Raw genomic sequence first — 21,519 nt, forward strand, 5'->3', positions numbered from 1 at the left:
GCTGATGCAGCGGTGCCAAAGGGGTGTGCGCTGCATTGTGCAGTGGGGGGGAGTCATTATTATTATTATTATTAATAATAATAATAATAACAACAGTATTTATATACCGCTTTTCAACTAAAAGTTCACAAAGCGGTTTACAGAGAAAAACCCAATGACAGTCACGGAGGTCTCCTCAAGGTAGGGACTGCTGATTCCCTTACTTGGGGGGTGCATCGGGGCTGGAAAGCTGGAGAGGGCTGGGCTTACTCCGTGTTGCGTACAGGCTAGTCCAGGCACGACCTTAGCGCCTTGCACGGGGGGTACTCCCTCCGCAGCGCAGGCAAAAGGTCGTGGGACTGGGAGCGCTGGGCTGGATCCCAGGAGCGAGCGCACGCCCTGCGACTCGGGGAGGCACCCGGCGAGGTCAGGGGCAGCGGGCTCCCGCGTCCGGCGCCACCAGGGTTGCACTGCCCCCGCCAGTCCTGCTGACGCACAAGGGCAGCCTGCCCGCCGGTGACGAGCACGGCGCGCCTGGCGTCATCGGCCCTTCCCTCCCTCCTCCTTTCCGGGCCAAGCGCCACCCTTCCCTTCCCTTCCTGCTGCCCGAGCCGAGGAGCCGGTCTCCTTCCTCCCATTGAGCCGCCATCGCCAGCCCTGCGGAACCCTCGAGATGAAGATCTGGAGCTCGGAGCACGAGTTCGGGTAAGGGGGGGAGGAGGAGGCTCAGGAAGGGGGAGACCCAGGGGTGGGGGGTCCACTGGGAGCACCTGGACTCTTGCTCAGCGCGCCCTCCTCACCCGGCGCAGGTGAAAAGAGTCCTTCAAAAAGTGGCACTGTCACGTGAGGCACCCAAGCACACACAACCCATACACAAAGCGCTTGGGTGCCTCACTCAGTGGGGACACCTTGCCTCATCTGCCTCCCCACCCCACTGCACATCCTTGAGTTTGAAGATTCCAGGTGCCACCTTTGGCCTCTCCAAAGGTGCTGGGGTCCTTCCCCCAGGAATGAGAGGAGGAAGCTGAGAGCAAGAGCCCAGGTCCTCCAGGTAAGATGGGGAAAGACCCCAGCAGCCTGAAACTCTGGGTAGCTCCTGCCAGCCAGCCAGCCAGCACAAGGAAGGTGGACCCATCATAACTGTATCAAGGTTCATTGCATAGTGGAGGTCTGAATGGGTTTCTGTTAAATGAAGGCTTTGGCCCGTTCACAGGGTCAGCTGTGTGACTCCTTACAGCAGGTCGTTTCATGCCAAGGGCTGAATAGCATTCATGATACCTGCTGAGGGCTGGAAGTGATGTCATTAAACAGATCATAACCAAAAATAAGCACTTCTCCTCACTTAGGAAATCATAAGCTGCAAAGGACAGAAGAGAAAATAAGGCAATTCTGGATCATCTTTCAAAATATCGGAGAGCCCTATTTTCATGTGGGCTGCCCTTTCAGCAGTAACACCTCAGCACTGCTCAGCAGCTGAGAGCCTGAGGGCCGGATAGAAAGCTTCCAGGGACCACATCCACTCCCCCCCCATTCCTTATGTTTAACTCCCCTGCCTTACACATTGAATGGCAGAGGGAGGAGGTAAGGTGAGGTGATAGAGAATTCTAGCCTGCTCCTTTTCAGATTTCAGCAGGAGGAAAGTGATATTTGAAGTAGCAAATCAAGGAGAGGTTTACGCTAAATCTGTCCTCCAGTGCATTAACTGCCTCCAGCGTAGGCAGTTTTTGGATGGGAGGGCAGTTTAAAATATAACTCCTACACTGCCAGCTAGAATAGTCCAGAATTCAACCATATCATTTAAAACAGATCAGACCTGTTATTCATGATAGGTCTGAAACACTTAATCTTTTTTATTGGGGAGGGGAGAGGATGAGAGATTGTAGCCATTTAGTGAACTGTCCCCATTTCCCTTCCTTTTATGTAAATACAGTACAAGGAGTATCTGAGACAAAGGTGACAATTTCCTTTTCAAGGTCATGTCACAGCTACAGATCTCTGCTATATATTCACCTGCTGCTAGGGAGACCTAGTTCCTAAAACCACTTCACTGTACATAAACCACCTTTCTATTAGGATGAATTTCATTGACAGCAAGTTGGCAGGTCTGACCAATGAATACTTCAAGGCTACTTGATGTCACTCTTGAGACCCAGAGTTCTGCATTCAGCACTGAACTGGTCTTTGTGCTGTGTGTTCTGGGAGGTGCTTTGGGGCTGTTGTCAGGTCTGGTGCTTCCTCTTTTTCCCTTCTAAGAAACTGAGCTAGGCAAGAAGCCCAGGGCAATAAGTACGTTTGCAATTAAAGAGTGCAAAGGAAGTGGTGAGACTGCTCTGTCTAGCAAATTAAACAGGAAATTAGTACTTCAGGGGAGAGTGGCTAAAAGGAGGGGGGAGGAGTACCATCTTTGTTTGTAAAGATAACTGAGCTGTGCTGCTGGAGTTTTGGAGTGAGAAAATTTGGGAGACCTATTCTTCACATGTAAATGGGGGGGGGATGTATTCTGATAGGTTGGATTGTTCTTGTTTTGCTTTACTAGCAAGAGAGCTTGTTAACCCTTCAGAAAAAGAGCCAAATCAATACAACATTTTTGATTTGTGTGATAAACCTGTAACACACCTATTGAGAATCCACAGCAACAGTCCAGCAGTTACATATAGTATAGTACCTGCCGTGGAAAGCAGACAACTAGAATTATTCTGTTTGAGTAGCATAACTTGCCCATAAATAGTCAGTGTACTATAAAACAACTTCTTGCGTCCTCATAATTAACCACAGAGCTCAACTTGACATTCTCTGTTCTTGTCTGGAATAAAAATGTCCACCTGCTTCTTGAAAGTGACAGACAGGAACAGTTTTGCAGGTCATATTGAAGAAATGTGCAGTGCTACAGTTGTATGATTATCTCAAAATGAACTTGAGCATGAGAGACCTGTGTTTATTAGATATCTTCCGGAATGAATCTGTATGCCAGTCAAATGTTAACCTTCATAAAGAGTGTCTGTACTATGTTTTATAAGCCTTAAGATTATGAATACAAGTTGGATTTTTAAAAAAATTCAGTCCTGAGTTAATGTCAGTCTTTCAAAGAATATCCTCCAGAGAAAATGAAGGAACTAAGTTTCTTATTCTGGAATTGTGCATGAAACCAAATACTTAGGTTGCAGTTCTGTGCACTTGGGAGTAAGTTCAATTGAAGTCAGTGGGGCCTGGTTCTGAGCAAATGTGTTTCTCACATAACACCGGAACCAGGGGACATCCACTAAAATGGAGTATTGGGAGAGTTAGGACAGACAAAAGAAAATATTTATTTACTTAGCATGTGATTGGTCTGTGGAACTCCTTGCCGCAGGATGTGGTGATGGCATCTGGCCTAGATGCCTTTAAAAGGGGATTGGACAAGTTTCTGGAGGAAAAATCCATTACGGGTTAAAAGCCATGATGTGTATGTGCAACCTCCTGATTTTAGAAATGGGCTATGTGAGATGCAAAGGAGGGCACCAGGATGCAGGTCTCTTGTTGTCTGGTGTGCTCCCTGGGGCATTTGGTGGGCTGCTGTGAGATAGAGGAAGCTGGACTAGATGGGCCTATGGCCTGATCCAGTGGGGCTATTCTTATGTTCTTATGTTGTGAATAGGCTTCAGCTGTAAAGATTTCTTATTAATTATTGAATGCTTCCTCCCTAGAGGGAATTTTGTTTTAAATTTAATATCTGTCAAGCAGGTCACTGCTGCTATGCCCAGGAAGAGCTGCCATCAAATTATTGATCCAGCAGTATATTTTGAAATGCTCCCTTTGATGGACCTTTCAACCGGGTGATGCTAGAAGGGCTTGTGTACACTGGGCACTTGATATATGTACAGAAATTTAGTACAGAACAGTGCAGAAATTAGAAATGGCACAGGTCCTGGCCTCTTGTTTGCCATCTGAAGTTTTATATTGACTGTGGTGAATGATCACTAACTACCTGGAAGGGCAATTAAAGGGTAAACTGTAAAGGACTTTTAAAGTGCTCTTGAAAGCTAATTGTGGGAATAGAGTGTCTTTCAAGGTCTTAGCAACATTGAGCAAGTTTTTGCTAGGGATATTTGCTATGCAAAGTTTTTGCTGCAACTTTAGTACTTGTATAATGCCATACGAAGTTGATTGCTAGCTGCTTAGTAGAACTTCTTAATATACATCAGAAATGAGAGAGCAGGAGGGTAGAACACTGAGGTTATCCTCTTACCAATAACCAGTTTAGGTTTTCCAGCCAAATGGCAGCACAGAGTTGGCTGCATTTTAGGGATGTGCAGCCTACAGAGGAGCTGCTTGTAGGGAGCACCATTGCAGTAATTGCTAAGAGGTTGCTACTGAATCATGGTGTCTAAATTCATAAGCAGACCTAGTTGCACATTATATTCTCCATGGAGATGTGTTTCTGGAGAAGGTCACGACACAGTACACATGAGACACTATGAGACACTTTCTAGCACCACTGCAGATGTGCCAACAGGGTGTGTGCCACATCCTGCACGGGAGGCAGTCACGGAGGCCTTGAGGTAAGGAATGGGGTGTGTGCTGCATCCTGCTGGGGAAGCAGTCAGGGAGCCTCAAGATAAGGAAACATTTGTTTCCTTACCTCAGGGCTACATTGTGGCTGTGTTGGCACTGGAACATTGGATAGGATTGGGCCCTATAACTATATAAATGGGGGGAGGGTCTTATCGCAATAGATAATAGCTGCCTAGAAATAGGAGGCTTTAAGATTACAGGGAACAAAGTATTCCTGAATTACTGAGCCCATAGCCCCAATGAGAAGCCTGAGTCATTTCTACTTGCCTCAAGAAAATGTGTTAACAAACAAATTAAATACAGTATTAAACCTGTTCTTTGGAAAGAGTTTCTTCCAGGGACAGTGGTCCATTACTGGCTAAGAAAATACCCCTCAGAAAGACCTCCTGTTGGTTTTCAGAGTTGGGCCACACTTGCACCAACTTCATGCTGTTAAGATGACCTGCTGCTGCTTCTAATATCAGCTTGGCTGATTTCTTTGAGCAAATGTGTTCTAAACCAGAATCAGCAGCTTTTCTAGTTTGTACAAGTTTTTATAATGTATCAAAACAAAAACTTTGTCCTATAACACTACCATGTGGTATGCATACAATTTGCTCTGAGAGGCCAGAATGTTCACACATTGCAAGTTTAATATAAAACTGTAGTTTGCTACAGGTAGGTTAAAACTGTCACTTTATATCCTTTCTTGCAGTGTACTCAAGATAATTTACAAAGGATGGCTGTTGAGACCATACTCTGTTCCCCCTCACCCCAAGAGGGTAAGTCCACATCTGTGGACTTGAGGGTAGGGCATAGAGTACCTAGGCCAGTGGCTGCTTCCTCTGGTTCATTTATTCACAAACAACAGCAAAAGGCTACTCTACACTGAGAGATAACAGAAGCTAGGTTGCTTTACCCTCTATAGCAGTGCTTCCCAAACTCCTTCAAGGGAGTTGGGAGCATTGTAAGTGTGTGCAGGGGAGGGGGAGACAATTGCAGGGCTGGGGGGGGGAGGGGGAGGGAGGGTTTTTTCAATTTACCAGCTGGAGTACCAGCCTCTAGGGGGTATGCAGAGCCCTGCAGTGCTCCCCAAGCCTCTGTAATAGTAAAAAAACTCAGTTGAAAGCCACTTCCTGTTCTTAGTCAAACACCTTAAGTGGCTTTCATTTGAGTTTTTTCACTGTTACAGAGGCTTGGGGAGCCCTGCAGAGGGCCCTCCAGCTGGTCATTTGGAAAAATCCCCCTCCCCCCAGCAGCACCACGATCCTGGGGATCATGTTGCTGCCTTCCCCCCTCCCAAGGGGCCTGAGCTACGTGCTTCCCAGGATGGTGGGTCATGACCCACCAGTTTGGGAACCACTGCTCTACAATATCTGCACCCCTAAAGTGCCTGTCTGAAGAGTCAGCAGAAGCTCTGCTCACTCCGGGGGAAGGTTGACCAGCTGGATCAGTCTGTTTAGGGGATTAGCTGGACACTTGGGGTCTGGCCATGGCTGGTGGGCTCTTACAAAAGGGGTCCCTCTGGGTAGCAGGGGTCACTGGGCTGTTCCTCACACCCACTGTAGCCCCCATGCAAATGTCTTCTTGCTCTCTGTGGAGAGCCTTTCCTCTTCTGTCCTCTTCCCTTGGACCCCTTGCTTGCTTTTGTCTGCCTGCCCTCTGTTCCTTCTCATCATTGCTCTTCACTTCCAACGTTCTTCTTGTCTTCCTGCTTTGATGTCCCTTCGATGTCTGGCTACCTCTGCTGCTGACCTTCTACTCCCTTCTTAATTTGGTCTTCCTTCCTTCTCTGCTCCCCACCGCTCTGCTTCCCTCTGTAACCACCCTTTCTATCCTGGCATGGCATTATTTAAGCTTCCCCGCCACTTGCCATCTGACAGCACTCCCAACTGATTAGGCGTCAATCAAGGCCATTTCACAGAGATCTGATGGTGCTGTCACCACTGAGCGTCATGTGAAATCTGTGTCATCAGCCCAAGGTCCATGCAATGCCATGGAGCTCAGCAGCCCCCCACAGAGACTTACACTTGAATGGCTTACACTCAACTATACAAAAAGAAAAGGAGATGAGGAGGGAAGAGGAAAACAGTCCAGGCACCAACTCTTACATGACATGAAATAAACAATGCTTGAAACTTAGATATTTGGCATTCCTGAAATACAAATTCAGGACATAGCTGGAACTAAACAACACTGGGACTTTTGTCATTTGTTTCTCTCCTTGTTCCTAGACACCCATGGGATACTGTCATCAAAGCTGCTATGAGAAAATATCCAAATCCCATGAACCCTTCTGTGGTCGGAGTTGATGTTTTGGACCGAAGCCTTGATAGTCAGGGGCGGTTGCACAGTCACCGACTGCTGAGTACTGAATGGGGCCTGCCAAGTATTGTCAAAGCGGTAAGATTTATATAAATTGAGTGGTGGGTGCAATAATACATCGAGGCAGTACATGAGTTAAATTTTCATAGGAAATGGATGATCACCATAACTATTTAGAAATGCTATTTTTTCCTTTCAATATATGTCTTACTCTGACCGCATTGCATGTAGTTGCTGTTTTAGTAAATGCTCAGGCTGATGGCTCTTCAAGAGTGACAGCATGCATGGCTATTTTACCTTTTGGACCTGAGTGTACAAGCTTTAATTGCTGTGTAGCTTATTGATTTATTACAAACAGCTAATATTTTACTTGACTTGTAACTTTGGAATACTGTGTTTGCTCTTCTCATTTAGATCCTAGGAACAAGTAGAACTGTTACATATATTAAAGAACATTCTGTGGTGGATCCAGTGGAAAAGAAGATGGTGTTGTGTTCCTCTAATGTAGGTAACAAAGTGACATCCTGCTGTTTGCCTTTGTTAGTAGGATAGGAGCATTGCTGACTAGTTTTTGAGGTTATCTGTGTTCATGACAGAAAAATGCAGCTAAATAGCCAAAGCTGCATATTCCAGATATATAGTTTTGGTGTATTTTTCAGTCTGGAATTGTTAGCATGACTTGCCCTGAAGTGTGTTTTTTGTAAAAGAAGCTGACTGCTGGCTGTTTGATTCCAGTGTGGTACATGACACATGGCCTTTAAAACACTTCAAGGGAAGCTGATCTTTGTTTATTTAAGTGGGAGTACAGAATGGTTTTGACAGTGAATATCGGTTACAGTTTTTTAATCATAAATACGAATTAAAAATGCAGTTGGAGAAACTAACATTCCTTTTTCCTTTTTTTACCTCTAAGATTACACTTACAAATCTTGTATCAGTTGAAGAACGATTGGTCTATACCCCTCATCCTGAAAATCCTGAGAAGTAAGTTGGAATTTTATTTTGCTTTGAATCCAAAATTTGGAGATGGGGACATCCGGTCTGTACTGACACATTTTTCCCTTCCCCTTGCAGAACTTTGCTAACTCAAGAAGCCATTATTACGGTGAAAGGTGTTAGCCTCAGTAGTTACTTGGAATCTTTAATGGCGAGCACAATATCTTCTAATGCTAGAAAGGTAGGTGTATGAAGTAGCCATATGGGGTCACTTTAAAATCCAAGGCAAGTGATATTTTGCTCATGCAGTTGCATTATGAACATGGAGCTAACCCCCTTGCTAGTGACAGAGCTGGACACCAAAATTCTCTCAATTATTCACATGTCACTGAAGAACGTCAAAAAGCAGTTCATGTGTATAACAGTACATAATACTAACATCCAGAATTATTTTATTTTCCAGCAGAGTTATGTAGGTTGATAATAATTTTGCTTGCATTCAGAGTGAAGTTTTGTAGAGGAACTGGTATGTGTGTTCAATGCACTCAGATAGCACAGCTTTCATTGTGCAATGGTGTGAACATGAGTGTTGGTGTGTATGCACAGGTGGTGGAAGCAATTTACTGTATCATGCTTTCTTCACAGTATGTTGGAGTGTCGTATTTGTGTTTGCGACAGAGAAGACAAAGTGATCAAATTTGCTGTGTGAGTGAGTGATAAACACTTTGGTCCTTGTTGGAGCTTACAGCCGGAAGGGAAACTGGTATGAAAGAGGCAAGACAATGTGATCAGATTGCTCTCCACTAGGAAATGCATCCTGTCTTGTGCAGACAGTTCTCAGAATAACCCCTCAGGCTGGCTGTTGGCTTCACAGGGATGGCCTGGCCCAGGTGGATTTAGCCCCCCAAATGAAGTATGAGGAAATTGCATGACATACAGAAGTTTCCTATCTCCTACTGCATTGAAAATTTTGGGTAGAGTAAATGCTGCTGTAGTCATCCTATGTGTAGTGTTATGTAGGGAACATAATCCACTTCCCAAGATCAAACGTTACCTTGCCTTGTTTGTTGCAGTCAGTTTTTTGGTAGGCAGTAAAACAAGCAACTATCCCCTATGTCTTTAAATAGGGTGTTCCCATATTTTACAGGGTAAGAGAAGGAGGGAGTTATGAGAATGAAGTCATATGAATGAAGTGTGTTTTCAGTTTATCTGTATTGACAGAATAAGTTAGTGGAGTTGCAGAGGACAGTCAATAGAAGTTTCATGTTGTTTGACAGCAAGTATATTTGCTGTGATCCTATAGCTCTGAATCTCTCTCAGCTGCTGCAATCCAGTGTAATTCTCTTAGGGCCCAATCCTTTCCAACTTTCTAGCACCGGTGCAACCACAATGCAGCCCTGAGATAATGAACAAACATTTCTTTACCTTGAGGAGGCCTCTGTGACTGCCTCCCAATCACAGGAAGCAGTGCACCCCCTATTGACACTGCTGTATCTGCTCTGGAAAATTGGATAGAACTGGGCCCTTTGGATGCAACACTAAGGGTGCAATCCTAACCCCTTATGTCAATGCTTTCCAGCACTGGCATAGTGGTGCCAATGGGACGTGTGCTGCATCCTGCAGTTGGGTGTCACTCACAAAGGACTCCTCAAAGTAAGGGAATGTTTGTTCCCTTACCTCAGAGCTGCATTGCCCTTGTCAGTGCTGGAAAGCACTAACATAAGGAGTTAGGATTGCACCCTAAACGTATTTACTGTGGAATAAATCCATCAAACTATGTTCATTTACTTCAGAGTGAACATTAATTAGTAGTCTGTCAAGAAGAAACTGAATAGCTCAGCCCTACAAAAGATTGGAAAAGGGTTGTGTGTTGCAAGAGCTATAGCCTAAGTAAATCTGTCACGGTTTGCTTATTTATTTATTATTTATTTCATTTATACCCTGCCTTTCTCCGTAAAGGGACTCAAGGCGGCTTACAATAATCATTATAAATGAACTTGCATAAATGAACTTATAATTGAACTTGCATCACCATGGAAGGGCAACTGCGCTAAATGTGACTCAGGGCTGCAATCCTATACACACTTACCTGGGAGTAAGTCCCAAGGAGCTCAGTGGGACTTATTTCTGAGTACAGGTTGTTTTACATAGGGTTGTGCTGTAAAGCTCTGTCCACTGATTTCTTGTTCACAGTTTTCTTCTGGAAGCTTTTAATGAATTGTATATTTAAGAAACATGCACTCCTTTCTATCTACTCCTGCAACTGTCAACCTCTTCACACCTCACCAGATTTCTAAGCAGAAGTCACTGTGTGACTGACAGAACAGATAATTGACAGATGTCAATTTGGTAACATGTGAAATGGCATCAAATCTATAATAAAATTAATCTGGCAGAAACATGAATGCTCGGTTTAAGCTGTTCTCATTTTTGCTGGCCTTGTTATAATAGCTGCCTGCTTTGTATGCTGCTTTGATGTATAACCTTTTCGAGAATATAATTACTACTAATACATTCTGCCACTTTCAAAAATGTTATCTAATTTTACTGTAGGCTCTTAAAATTTCAAGGCTATGTTTGGAGTTATGATGAAAGAACCTTGTGCCATATGTTGTAAATCTTTTCTGTGTTACTCCAGGGGTGGGATGCTATTGAGTGGACAATTCAACATTCTGAAAGTGCTCTAAGCTAGCAGTCTTTTTCTACAGCTGCACTTTATACTAACTAGTGGTAATAGCATTTGTTTTCTCAGTACAAAATTTCAGCTATGAGCAAATCTGTGCATGTTGTTGTGATGTTACTTTTAAAAACTTGCATGTCTCATAGGTAGAGATATATATACACACACATTGCACATAAAGGAACCTTATTCTTTAATGTTGGAATCAGGGGTGGCGCATTCTTGTTTCTAAACTTTTGACATAGGACAGTTAAGAGGTTCCTAAAACCCCACTGTACCATTTAATAATACCCACCTTCTGTTCTTGGCTGTCTTTCCCTTTTAAACAAGTGGGATGCTGGTTAGAGAAGAACTGCTGCTCCTCAGGAGACAAGAGTTTGGGGGTCACTGCCTGGGGAGCAATCTTGGTCCAAGACTTGCACTGATTTCTGTTGAAGATTTTAGCTGTTGTTGGCCTTGGAGTAGAGCAGTTGTTTATCAGTGCAGGAATACAGGACTGCCATTGCTTGGGCAGAAGAGTGGTTCTTGAATAGACAGTCTGCATTCTTGTGTTTCAGAGTTCAAGATCATACTTAGAATAATCTTTTTAGGACTCAGTCCCTTCACCATGGGGACACGTGTTCCAGCCACAGACACAGTGTGCTTTACAGCAGTTGCAAAATGTGACTCCTTATTTTGCACAGCTGGGCCACCTCTAGGCAACAACAGTGCAGGTAGAATAGTAGGGGCTGGGCAGGGAGTGGGAGTGAATGGGAGAACCCAGGGCATTTCTGGGTGGAGAGGGGGAGGAACTGGGAGTAAGGAGGAGGCGAGAGGGACTGGATCTGGTGGCAATGGTGCCTGCTGTATCTTATCCTTTCTTAAAGCCTCCCCACCCCTTTTCTCTCCTTGGCCATACACCACCAAAATAGGTGGTGTATATCCAAAGAGACCTACTGGTGATTGTGCGGCCTACCAAGAGCTAAGTGCAAAATGTTTTGACTTACCTCCTGCAGGCTGTTTGATTGCTTCCCCCCCCAATAGAATGTGTGTCTTTTTGGCACTGCTCCATTGGTGCTGGTGGTAGGGGACAGGATTGGGCTGTTAGGCTGGAACTAGATGGGATATGTGGCTACCACTAAAACCAGCCCCATGACAGAACAGATGCAGACAGATTTTCAGGGCAGCGCCGTCACATCATGTTTTTGTATTGCGAGACATTACAGTAGGAAGGAAGAGGAGAATTCCGTAGGATGCTGTTTTGGGTGGGAGTTCTCACTGTTATTTAGTACTCTTACTTCAACTGTGTTTACTCCGGTCTTGCTAGCATTGGTCACTAGTGTCAAGCTCAGCTTTGATTTCTCTGGTCTTGCTAGTGGTTTCTCCGGTCTTGCTAGCATTGGCTTTCTGGGTGGCTTCAAATTAAGGCAGGAACATATAAACATATAAAACATTATTTCTCTCAACTCCTACTAATTTATATATTTACAGTTCTTCTTAATTTAACAAAAAGCCTGTTTCCTACCAATCTTAAAATAGATTTGACTATTAGTCCTGAACTTAAAACTCTTATGTTTCATTTACAGAATCCAAACATGCTATCAACATGTCTTAGCTTAGTCTGATCCTTAAATACTTTCAATTTTGGAGTGTGTATGTGTGTATATATTCTGAAAAATTGGTAAATTTGTCCTGTATGTTTTTAGTCGAATCATTCAGCTTGTGAAACTCTCAAAGCTTTATGCTTTCAATTGTCCTTTAAAAGTAGTATCCACTAAAACTGTGCCCAATTTTTAACATGCATTCTGTATGTGCTGTATTTTGTCACCATATGTATTAATATATTAAAGGTGCATGTTTTGGTTTTAAACGTGCTTGCTTAATGTCATAAGTACTAATATACTGTTCTAAGACACATCACAAACTCTATAAACCAGTCCTCTGTCAGATTATTTTTCCTTAGTTCCATGCACACTTGTGTAAAGAAATAATTTAGAACTAAATAAAATTAGGTCTCTCTCTGTCACAGTTCAATCTTATGCATGTTTATTCTGAACAAATTTCTTTGAGTTTAGTGGGATTGACTCTCATGTCAGTGTGTATAGGATTGCAACCTGTGTAATAGGTGTCCTATACATGTTTACACTGACGTCATACCATTGTTCAGTGGCACTTACTCTCAGGTAAGCATGTATAGGATTGCTGCTGAAATGAATGAGTCCTTGCAAGGAATGCTGAAAACACAAAGGATTCCAGAATTTTGTGATCTGTAACTAGTTAATGTTCATTAATGTTTGTAACTTGGAATCTACTCAAAAGATGTCATGTCCTTTCTTTGACTATACAGTGCTAAGATCTACAATTTCTCTGCTTCATATCCAAGAAGCTTGTATGTGTTGTTATATCAGTAGTTCCCAAACATTCTAGTGCCGCGACCCACCTTGTTCTCCATGATGGATTGTAATGCTGCTGGCCTGAATGGCTTACCAGGGAGCCTCTGGAGCAGTGGTTCTCACACATTTAGCACCAGGACCCACCGGGACAGAATGAGAATCTGTCAGGACCCACAGGAAGTGATGTCATGACCAGAAGTGACATCATCAAGCAGGAAAATTTTTCACCATTCTAGGCTGCAATCCTACCCACACTTACCCAGGAGTAAGTTTCCTTTACTATCATTGTTAAAAGAATACACATAGTAGTTTTTTAAAAAGTACAGGTCTATAACATTTCCCCAAACGCAGTCACATATCATGGTAGCATCAAGTTTAATATATTAAAAATAAAATATTGAAATGAATGGGGACAAACCTGAAATTGTCTCGTGACCCACCTAGTGGGTCCCAACCCACAGTTTGAGAAACACTGCTCTGGAGGTCTGGGTCAGTTGGCAACCCATTCTATTGGCCTCTGTAGACCTCAGAATGGCCTGCAGAAGCCTCTGAAAGCTACTTCCAGTTTTAAGAGGTAACTTCTGGTTTGACCTGGTAAGTAATTCCAGCCAGCAGCATCACTGGGCTCACAACCTCCCTTCCAGAATGGCTCCAGTTTGGAGCCAAACACTCCTGGGGTGGATAGAAGGGCTCGACTTGCGACCGACACTTTGGGAAACCCTGTGTTATACTGTTGAGGTTTATTCCCAGTAATTGTCCTAGTTCAATTAAATTTTAAACTGCTGAAAATTCCATTTCAACTCCTTTAGGTGTTGATCATTGACAGTAGCCTCATTGGTGCTTGGGGAATACAGCAGCTCCTGTCCTAGAGTAATCCTTGGAATTCTGTTTCTTCAATGCATTAGGATCAGTGTGTTGGTGGGTCTAGTGTTATCTATTACTTTGATTTTAAATCCAGGTTGTGCATTCAGAATGCCATGGGGTTGGAGTTAGCCCTAACCTGAGACAAAACAAGGAACCCCAAAATATTTCAACCAGACTTACAGTTTGGAAAGTATGGAGCAATTGAAAAAAATTAATGTATGTTTCCCTGAAATTCATAGAGGAAGTTCTGTGGAGTGTCTTAACCTTGAAGCTTGATGCATATCTACCCTGGACTTATTCTGTCTCTTCAAGAAACCCTAGGCATTGTAGTTTTATGGGAGATGAGATATCTGATAGCATCCTGTCCCAAGTAAAAGTACCAGGGTTCTGTGAGGGAAGCCATGACAGCTATATTGGAATATCACTGATACAAGATTGTAGTGTAAATAAACCCTAAGACTTGTTTGTCAGTCAGTTATGAACTGCTCTGTTTCTTATTGTGAACTATGATTCTATCAATAATGTTAGCAGTTTGGAAATTAGATGTTCAAGTTATGTAGTAATTTTTCCTTTTAACCTCTCTCTCAGATTATGCTTTTTTGAATCCTGAGTGTTTTGTGAGCACATTCCTAGTCTATTTAATACTCTTCCTATTTTTCATCTTCACAATATAATCCCATGTGTCACTGTATTCCATGGGACTTACTCCCCTGTGAGTGATTCTAGGATTAACTGGCTTGTGTTCACCCAGTGTTAGTGTTGCACAGAACACATTTCAGTAGCCCCTCTAATGGCAGCTGCCTTATCACTATAGAGGGGTACAGGATGGGTTTCAATCTTCTTTTCCTAATGAGGTTTCTTCCTTCTGTAGAATTGGATGTAACTGCTCTTTAGGTCTACTTTGAATTTTTAGTAAAATGACAGATAACAAAATTATTTTTAAAACTGGTACACTGTACTGGGCACCACTGATAAAATGCTCAGTACAAGTGACTAGCGACTTAGATAGGCACTAGCAATTTAGTTTGTCCAAGCATTCCAGGTCTCTGCACTTACTGTAGAATAAATGGGCACTGGCTCTGTTCCATACCTGAACTTTCTGTGCTTGGGCTTAAAAAAAAAAAAAAAGGTTTGAAAATGTCATCAAGTTATCTGGTTGGAGAAGTGGGATCCACCTGACTTCTTCATCTTGCCCTTTTATCTAGACAGTCTGGTTTGGCTATCCTGTGTCAGATGCCTGCAATTTCCACAGGAGGGGTTGCTATTCCAGACAGGAAGAAGGATCGCAATCTACAACATGTGTTCACTAGTGATGGATCAAACAAAGGACTAAAGCTACTTGCGCTGGCAGGTTTTTAGGCTGCAGAACCTACACTGGAACTTTTGGGGTTAGAAGCAATATTCCCCGTAATTTTTTTTCAAGGAGAGAGTAGAACTCTATGCAAGGCTGTGCAGGGGTGGCTCCAGAGAGCTTGGTGATGACATAATCGCAGAGCTCTGGAGTGCCAAGAAGAAGCTACGCAGGGCTTCAATTCAGAGAAGAGTGGTTAGAAATGTCTCAAAATAAGAGAAAATAGGGGGCAAAACAGGGCATTCATCACACTAACTGAAAAAAGGAGAAAGCAATATGCTTTTAGATCTTATGGTGTCTGACAGAGGAAAGATTTACAAGTTTAACTGTAGTGCAGTCTTCATTAAGCCCACACAACTCTTGTCTCTTCCTTTACAGGGTCGAGAAGCCTTGGAGTGGGTGATTGGCGAGTTGACTTCATCCACGCGAGAGAGCGTCAAGTCCGCAATGGCAGCAGCTTCAGTAGAGAATTGACAAACTGTTTCAGAGAACTTTATTTTCCCATTAGAGTTTTCTTGCCAAGATGAATGCTCCAGTTTTTTTTAAATATATTTGTTTATAATGAAAATTGTACAGAAGCTGCATTTTTTTCTTTCCTAAATGTTAAGGTGTTTTTCCCCATGACCTCTAACTACAACAGCCCATTTTGACCCCTTGCGAACAGTGACCTCATGCCTCACTGAAATACATGGAGGATCAGAGTCTACAAAAGTACCAAACTGTGCCTTGATAAAAGAGCTAGGAAATAAGATATTTTTTTCATTTTGTATCACACTTTCTTATGCTTGATATTTATTTATTTATTTTTAAAAGTGCTGCTGCAGGTTTTTTTCTGTAAAGGGCACAATAGGTACAAAAGCACTGGAGGTTTTGTCAGACTCACAGTTCAGTCCTATGCATGTCTACTCAGAAGTAAGTCCTGTTGAGTTCAGTAGGACTTACTCCCAAGTGAGTGTGTATAGGACTGTAGCCTCAAAAGGCTAGTTAAATGCAGTGGGGGAGGAAATGACAGCACAGGAAGTTGACAGAGGATTACTGTTAGTCCTGTACTACCTAATTCACAGCCTCCCTTGGCTTTAGTGGAGACTGTACAGAAGACTTGCACAAACCACTGAAATTGAGGCTAGTTGTGCAGCAGGGGTCGTTGATGGATTGTACTGAGCTCTTGAAGCTTAGACTTCTTGGGTACTAATGCTTCTTGCACTGTTGTAATGCAGTCTGAACAAGGCCTGTTGATACGTTGCCTCCTAGTATTTATATTCAAACTACTGACAAAAGCAGAGAAGTAGCAGTAAAATGGCTTGAATCTGTCCAATGGAACATTACTTTGTTTTGTTTTTTAATTCCATAGGTAATTTATTTTCATATGTGTCTGGTCAGTTGTGCAAAGGCAATTGGCACTTTCATGGGTCTTGTTTACCTACAGTTTAATTCCAACAAAGGCTAGAATGCATGGAGTATCATGGTTGCTTAGCTTATACTTCCTGTAACAGATTGCAAGACTATGAAGGGGATTTATGGACCAATCTACATTTCACACTCAGGGCGCAATCCTAACCAACTTTCCAGCAGTGAGGTAAGGGCAATGCAACTTTGAGGTAAAGGAGCAAACATTCCCTTGCCTTGAGGAGGCTTCCATGACTGCCTCCCGACCTCTGGATGCAGCACATGCTGCACTGGCACAGCTGTGCCAGTACTGGAAAGTTGGTTAGGACTGCTTCCTCAGTTTCCCAGTTCTTTGGAGATGTATATTTCCTGGCAGGAGAGAGGCTCAGCCAACTTTCTCCTGCATTCACCAGGCCAGTTCTAACTTAGTATTTTAGTGGATCTTCTTCCAGATAACATGCTAGGGCCTAAATCCTAACCCACTTTCCAGCACTGGCATAGCTGTGCCAGTGGGATGTGTGCTGCATCCTGCAGTTAGTGGGCACTCATGGAGCCCTCCTCAAAGTAAGGGAATGTTTGTTTCCTTACCTAGGAGCTGCGTTGCCCTTATGTCGGTGCTGGAAAGTGGGTTAGGATTGTGCCCTAGGAGTAGTTCTATTTCATGTTGGTGAAAACAAATAGGAGAATATAAAGATGATGGCACTGTGGCCCTGGATGTTCCACTCAGAATACAATTAAAAGAAGAGCACTCAGAAAAATAAAACATTTGTTAATGGAACTATAATAATTGTAAATTAAGAAGCCCACTCAGCTAATGTAAGTTCATAAGCAGTTCATGATTTTTACATTCTGTATCATTTTTACTGGATTTATTCAATTCATATTTTGCAATAAACTGGATTTATTCAGTTTACCACTGATAGATGAAAATGTTGTCTCTGGTTTCTGTATAATTGAAAGTTGGAGACATCTCAAATCAAATGAATTTCCAAGGATTCTGTAGTCTTCTCCAAATGTTGATCTACAAAGAATAAGTATCTGGGGTGAGAATCGGTCATCTTGCCTGTAGGAGGATGAAAGTAATTCTTGATCTTTTCAAACTCAGTTGTATCCAACTGAATCACAATTTCCTGCTTCTTTCTCATCCCAATAGCCCTCTGCTCCTGAAAACCTGCTCTGGATGGTTGGGGAACTCTCCAAAGCAGGATTCTGTGGGGCCTGGAAGGCTCCAGTGTTATAGGGAGATTGGAGATGTTTACTTTTCTCTTATTGTGCAAACAGAAGTGCCTTCAGTTCCTGGAAAAAGAGGGTTCGAATACAATTGTGTGTGGGGGGCAATATTGCTTTTCTAAAAATCTATCAAGAAATGAGAGGCTGACAACTTTTTATTTTTAATTATTTAACCTATTGTGAGGGGTGGGGAGAGTCTGAAAACTGTGACAACACTTCAGTGTCTGGGTTCATCATTTCAGAACTCTCTCCTCACACTGAAAGCATGAAGCTATAATATGGGATGCAACTAAGCCCTACTGCTTGTATATTTTGTGGAATGTTGAATTGTTACCCCAGCTTTTTGTCTTTAGTCCCTTGCCTCCACTGTGTAAGCGCAGTTGAAAAAGTTTAAGGCCTGCCACCACATCACTTTTATAAAAATGAAAAGAGAAACTTGACTAAAACCAAAGCACAAGTTACTTTTCCAAGGGAAAGCTGTATAAAGAATAGTTTAATGTTTGGATGAAAAGTGCCTTTCTGTCTTTGAAGGGCATTGGTCCCATCATGGAAGAAGGAGAATAATAACTGTGACTCAGGAGACTGAAATCCAGCATTGTAGGCTGGGTACGTACATGGTCAAAATAACCATCTTCCTTGTATACATAGATCTTGCCCTTCCTCATTTTTCTGTGTGAGGTCAACTGGTTCACGTACACTTCCTGCTGTTGTCCTCTTTGGTGAGGTGATTGCTCTTGCTCTTTCAGCTGCCTTGTTTGTTCATTGATCCTGGCTGATAACCTCTCATCTGACTCCAGCTCCTTGGTTTCAATCAGCCAGCTTCTTTCTTGGTGTGTTGTGCTCTCTAAAGTCCTTCTAGTTTTCAAGTTGCTCTTGGAGCAATAATTCCTTGGACAGGCAAGCTTCATATGTGAAAGGTTAGGGGAAATCTGATTGGGTGGGCATTCTGTTCCAAAAGAATCAATTAGCAACTGTTTTTAAAAAAATTATGGTACTGACCTACTAAATACCAACCACCATCTTTCCTAAACATTTCCGGCCTGTTGCAGATTTTAACAGGACATCGGTTATCTATTGCCTTTTTATCTGTAAGCAGAAATCCTGTTGATTTCAGTAAATGGGATTGAAATTCCCCCAATTATGGTATAACAGTTCAAAAAGACGTGCAGCTTCTAGTATGGTTGTGTGTCCTTCCTCCCCCACTACTTTCATATTAGTTTACCTACAAGTAAAAGCACTCATGCTTTCCTTTGTCATTTGGCTATCTTGATACTCTCTTTTACGTGCAAGCAAACTGAATCCTGCTTGCATGGCTAATGTGAAATGCATTTCCCTGTTTATCCAAACACCTGTCTTGGGGATTTCCTTCTTTAAAGTGACATGTTTTGCTGTGCCATCTTCTTTCCCAGCACCACAGCTACTGTCTGTCTGTATCCTGTTTGCATATTTCTTGCTTAGTAAATAGAAACAGTATCAGTAATTAGATTAGTAATTGCAAAAACCCTGTTTTGGAGAAGAACTTGCTCCACTGGCAAATTAAACCATCATCCATTAATAAGAGGCCTTCGTCTTACTGTTCTTCTCCCCTCCAGTAGTTCCTTGGCGTGGTGATTTTTTTTACTACTATGGAATGCAGTTTGTCATCTTTGACTCATGCTAAGCAATTGCCGTACCTGGAGTCTAACTAGAATGAAATTTCCTTCTCCCTGATTTTTGAGAGGTTTGGTTGGCATGCCACTGGGATTCATGTCACCTAAACAAACATGTTTGAAACACAAAGCTGAACTAGCAAAAAGATCATGAACAAAAAAGGTCAGTCTTGCTATCTGTAGCTTTATTTAATAGGTAACGAGTCAAGATTTCTGAATGAAACTCTACAACAAGAACTTTGAATTATTCTTCTATTACCAGCCATCCTCCCACCATTTACTGCTATCAATTCCCTGTTATCGAGATTAATTTGTTTTACTTACATGAAGAATAATTCTGCCATTGACAATAGCATTCCAAATGAAACTTTGAAAGGGATTTTTTTTTTTAAATTTGATTTTCCAGGATCTGTATGGAACAGTTGAGTGGCAAGGAGAAAATAAACAGTTATTCTATTGTTTTATTTTTTGAAAAATCCCTAACTGTTAAATATTTTCCCGTAACATCAATACTAAAAGGAAAGGGGCAGTCTTCAACAAGCAGTTATCTTAAACTATTTATCAGCTACCAAAGTAATTGAAGTAATTTATAGATGCAAAGTTTTAAGATGAGAATTAAGATTTCTCACCTATATCTTCAGCTTTTACTAGTCACTCATTAGCATGGATGTATGGGGAGGGGGTGGAAATTGAGGTTACACCTCTGTAAAATATCTTGAGTTCTAGCAAAAATGTCCTTACTACATTTTCTAGCTCTATATTTCCCTCTGCTACCTAGGCAGTACCTCTATGCAAGAGAAGTTTGTCCTGAAGGGATGTCCTTCTGCAAATGGCATCCCGTGCTAAACTATTAAAGGTACAGAGGCCCTGTCTATCTTGGCATCTGGTTATCCTACCTAGCATAAGGAAATCTTTTCAGTTCTACAGCCAAATTGATACGAGTATTTGAAATCTGTAGGTTAACTTTTTATATGGCAAGCAACTTGATGCAACCAAAATGATACTGCTTTGTGTTCCATTAATGTGCAAGAGGGGGAGTAAAGTGCATTACTGAGCAGAGGAAGGTAGGTCAGTGAACTGAAAAATAAATGCACACAGAAGTGTTTTTCATATACTCCCCTTCAATCGCCTTTCTTTAGACTGTAAGCTCTTTGAAGCAGGGAATTTAAATTTTTATCTGAATATCATAAACATATGAGGCTATATAAATAAAATGACCTAACAAATACTAATTTGTCTTGTTTTTCTTGTTGTATAAAACCAAATGGTGGCTTTTGTTTTAATTGTTCAACAGAATAATAATGCATAACTGAGTCATGGACACTAAAAATAACAGGAAAAAGGCTGGCAGGTGGCATCCTGGAACAAAGCAACCCATAATCTCAGTTGAGAGGTTTATGAGTATCTCTGCACATTCATTGTGACTGAGCTGTCAGGACAAGACAGACGTGTATTATTCCCACAGCTGAAGATTAGAGAAAATTCTTTCCATTTGTAATGCTTGAGACTAGAACTTGTACAGAAGGAGAATGGTCTCTTTCTACTTTTTTAAAATACAAAAAACCAACTTTGTGAGAACATCACCAGCACGCACTGTTGCAAACATGCTGTAAAGCATATTTTCAAGCCCTCAGTGCTGGCCCAGAGCCAGAGCTAGCCCAGTACTAGGAAAGCTGGTGCTCTGCAACTCAGTGGTCCCCTGAACCGCTGGGAGAGGTAGGTGGAGGTGCTGAGGGAGGCGTTCAGGGGTGGGGGGAGGTGGGGTGCTAGGGGAAGGGAGCAGGGCAGGAGGAGGGTGGGACTGGTGGAGCTCAGCTCCACTGGTTCCTGAGCTCTGTGCTGGGCCCTTCGGGGGCCACCGGGGGGGCTGCTTGGTATGTTTAGGATTCTACTGCAGCCATTTTCAGTGCTGCAGCAGCCCGGGATGCTGGGTAGCTTAGGATTGGACTGTTAATTATGCAACCAAGAAGGCTGAAGATCATTTTAATCCTTCAGCTGTAAGATATGTTGTACGTCATACAGCATTCTGTGTAGCCTGGTGTAACATTTGAGAAAAGTTCCACTGGTTTCAGTAGGGCTTATTCCTACACAAGCAAGCTTAAGTGTGTAATCCTTGCAGTAAAGAACACACAAAACTGACTCACGGTAATATGAAAAATGTATCTCATTAATCTCACAAATAATGCAATAAAGCCAGCATATTTTATTAATGCATAA

The 21,519-nt window shown here is 42.5% G+C and overlaps 1 protein-coding gene across 1 annotated transcript; it reads left to right on the forward strand.

Annotated features, from left to right (window-relative positions):
- The first annotated feature begins 579 nt into the window (after positions 1-579).
- PRELID3A (PRELI domain containing 3A) lies at positions 580-20,534 on the forward strand. Its single transcript, XM_066626164.1, has 6 exons — positions 580-684; positions 6,744-6,912; positions 7,249-7,338; positions 7,748-7,818; positions 7,909-8,011; positions 15,416-20,534. Exons 1-6 carry the CDS (start codon positions 653-655, stop codon positions 15,509-15,511), a joined length of 561 nt encoding a protein of 186 aa, XP_066482261.1. The 5' UTR covers positions 580-652; the 3' UTR covers positions 15,512-20,534.
- The last annotated feature ends 985 nt before the right edge of the window (positions 20,535-21,519 follow it).

This window comes from Tiliqua scincoides, chromosome 4, assembly GCF_035046505.1.
Source record: "Tiliqua scincoides isolate rTilSci1 chromosome 4, rTilSci1.hap2, whole genome shotgun sequence".
NCBI classification, from domain to species: domain Eukaryota; kingdom Metazoa; phylum Chordata; class Lepidosauria; order Squamata; family Scincidae; genus Tiliqua; species Tiliqua scincoides.

Bases quoted from the DNA above. Each gene is read 5' to 3' on its own strand.
- PRELID3A (XM_066626164.1), top strand. From the start codon at position 653: ATGAAGATCTGGAGCTCGGAGCACGAGTTCGG. The intron at 685-6,743 runs GTAAGGGGGGGA...CCTTGTTCCTAG, and splicing joins AGCTCGGAGCACGAGTTCGG to ACACCCATGGGATACTGTCA. The intron at 7,819-7,908 runs GTAAGTTGGAAT...TTCCCCTTGCAG, and splicing joins CATCCTGAAAATCCTGAGAA to AACTTTGCTAACTCAAGAAG.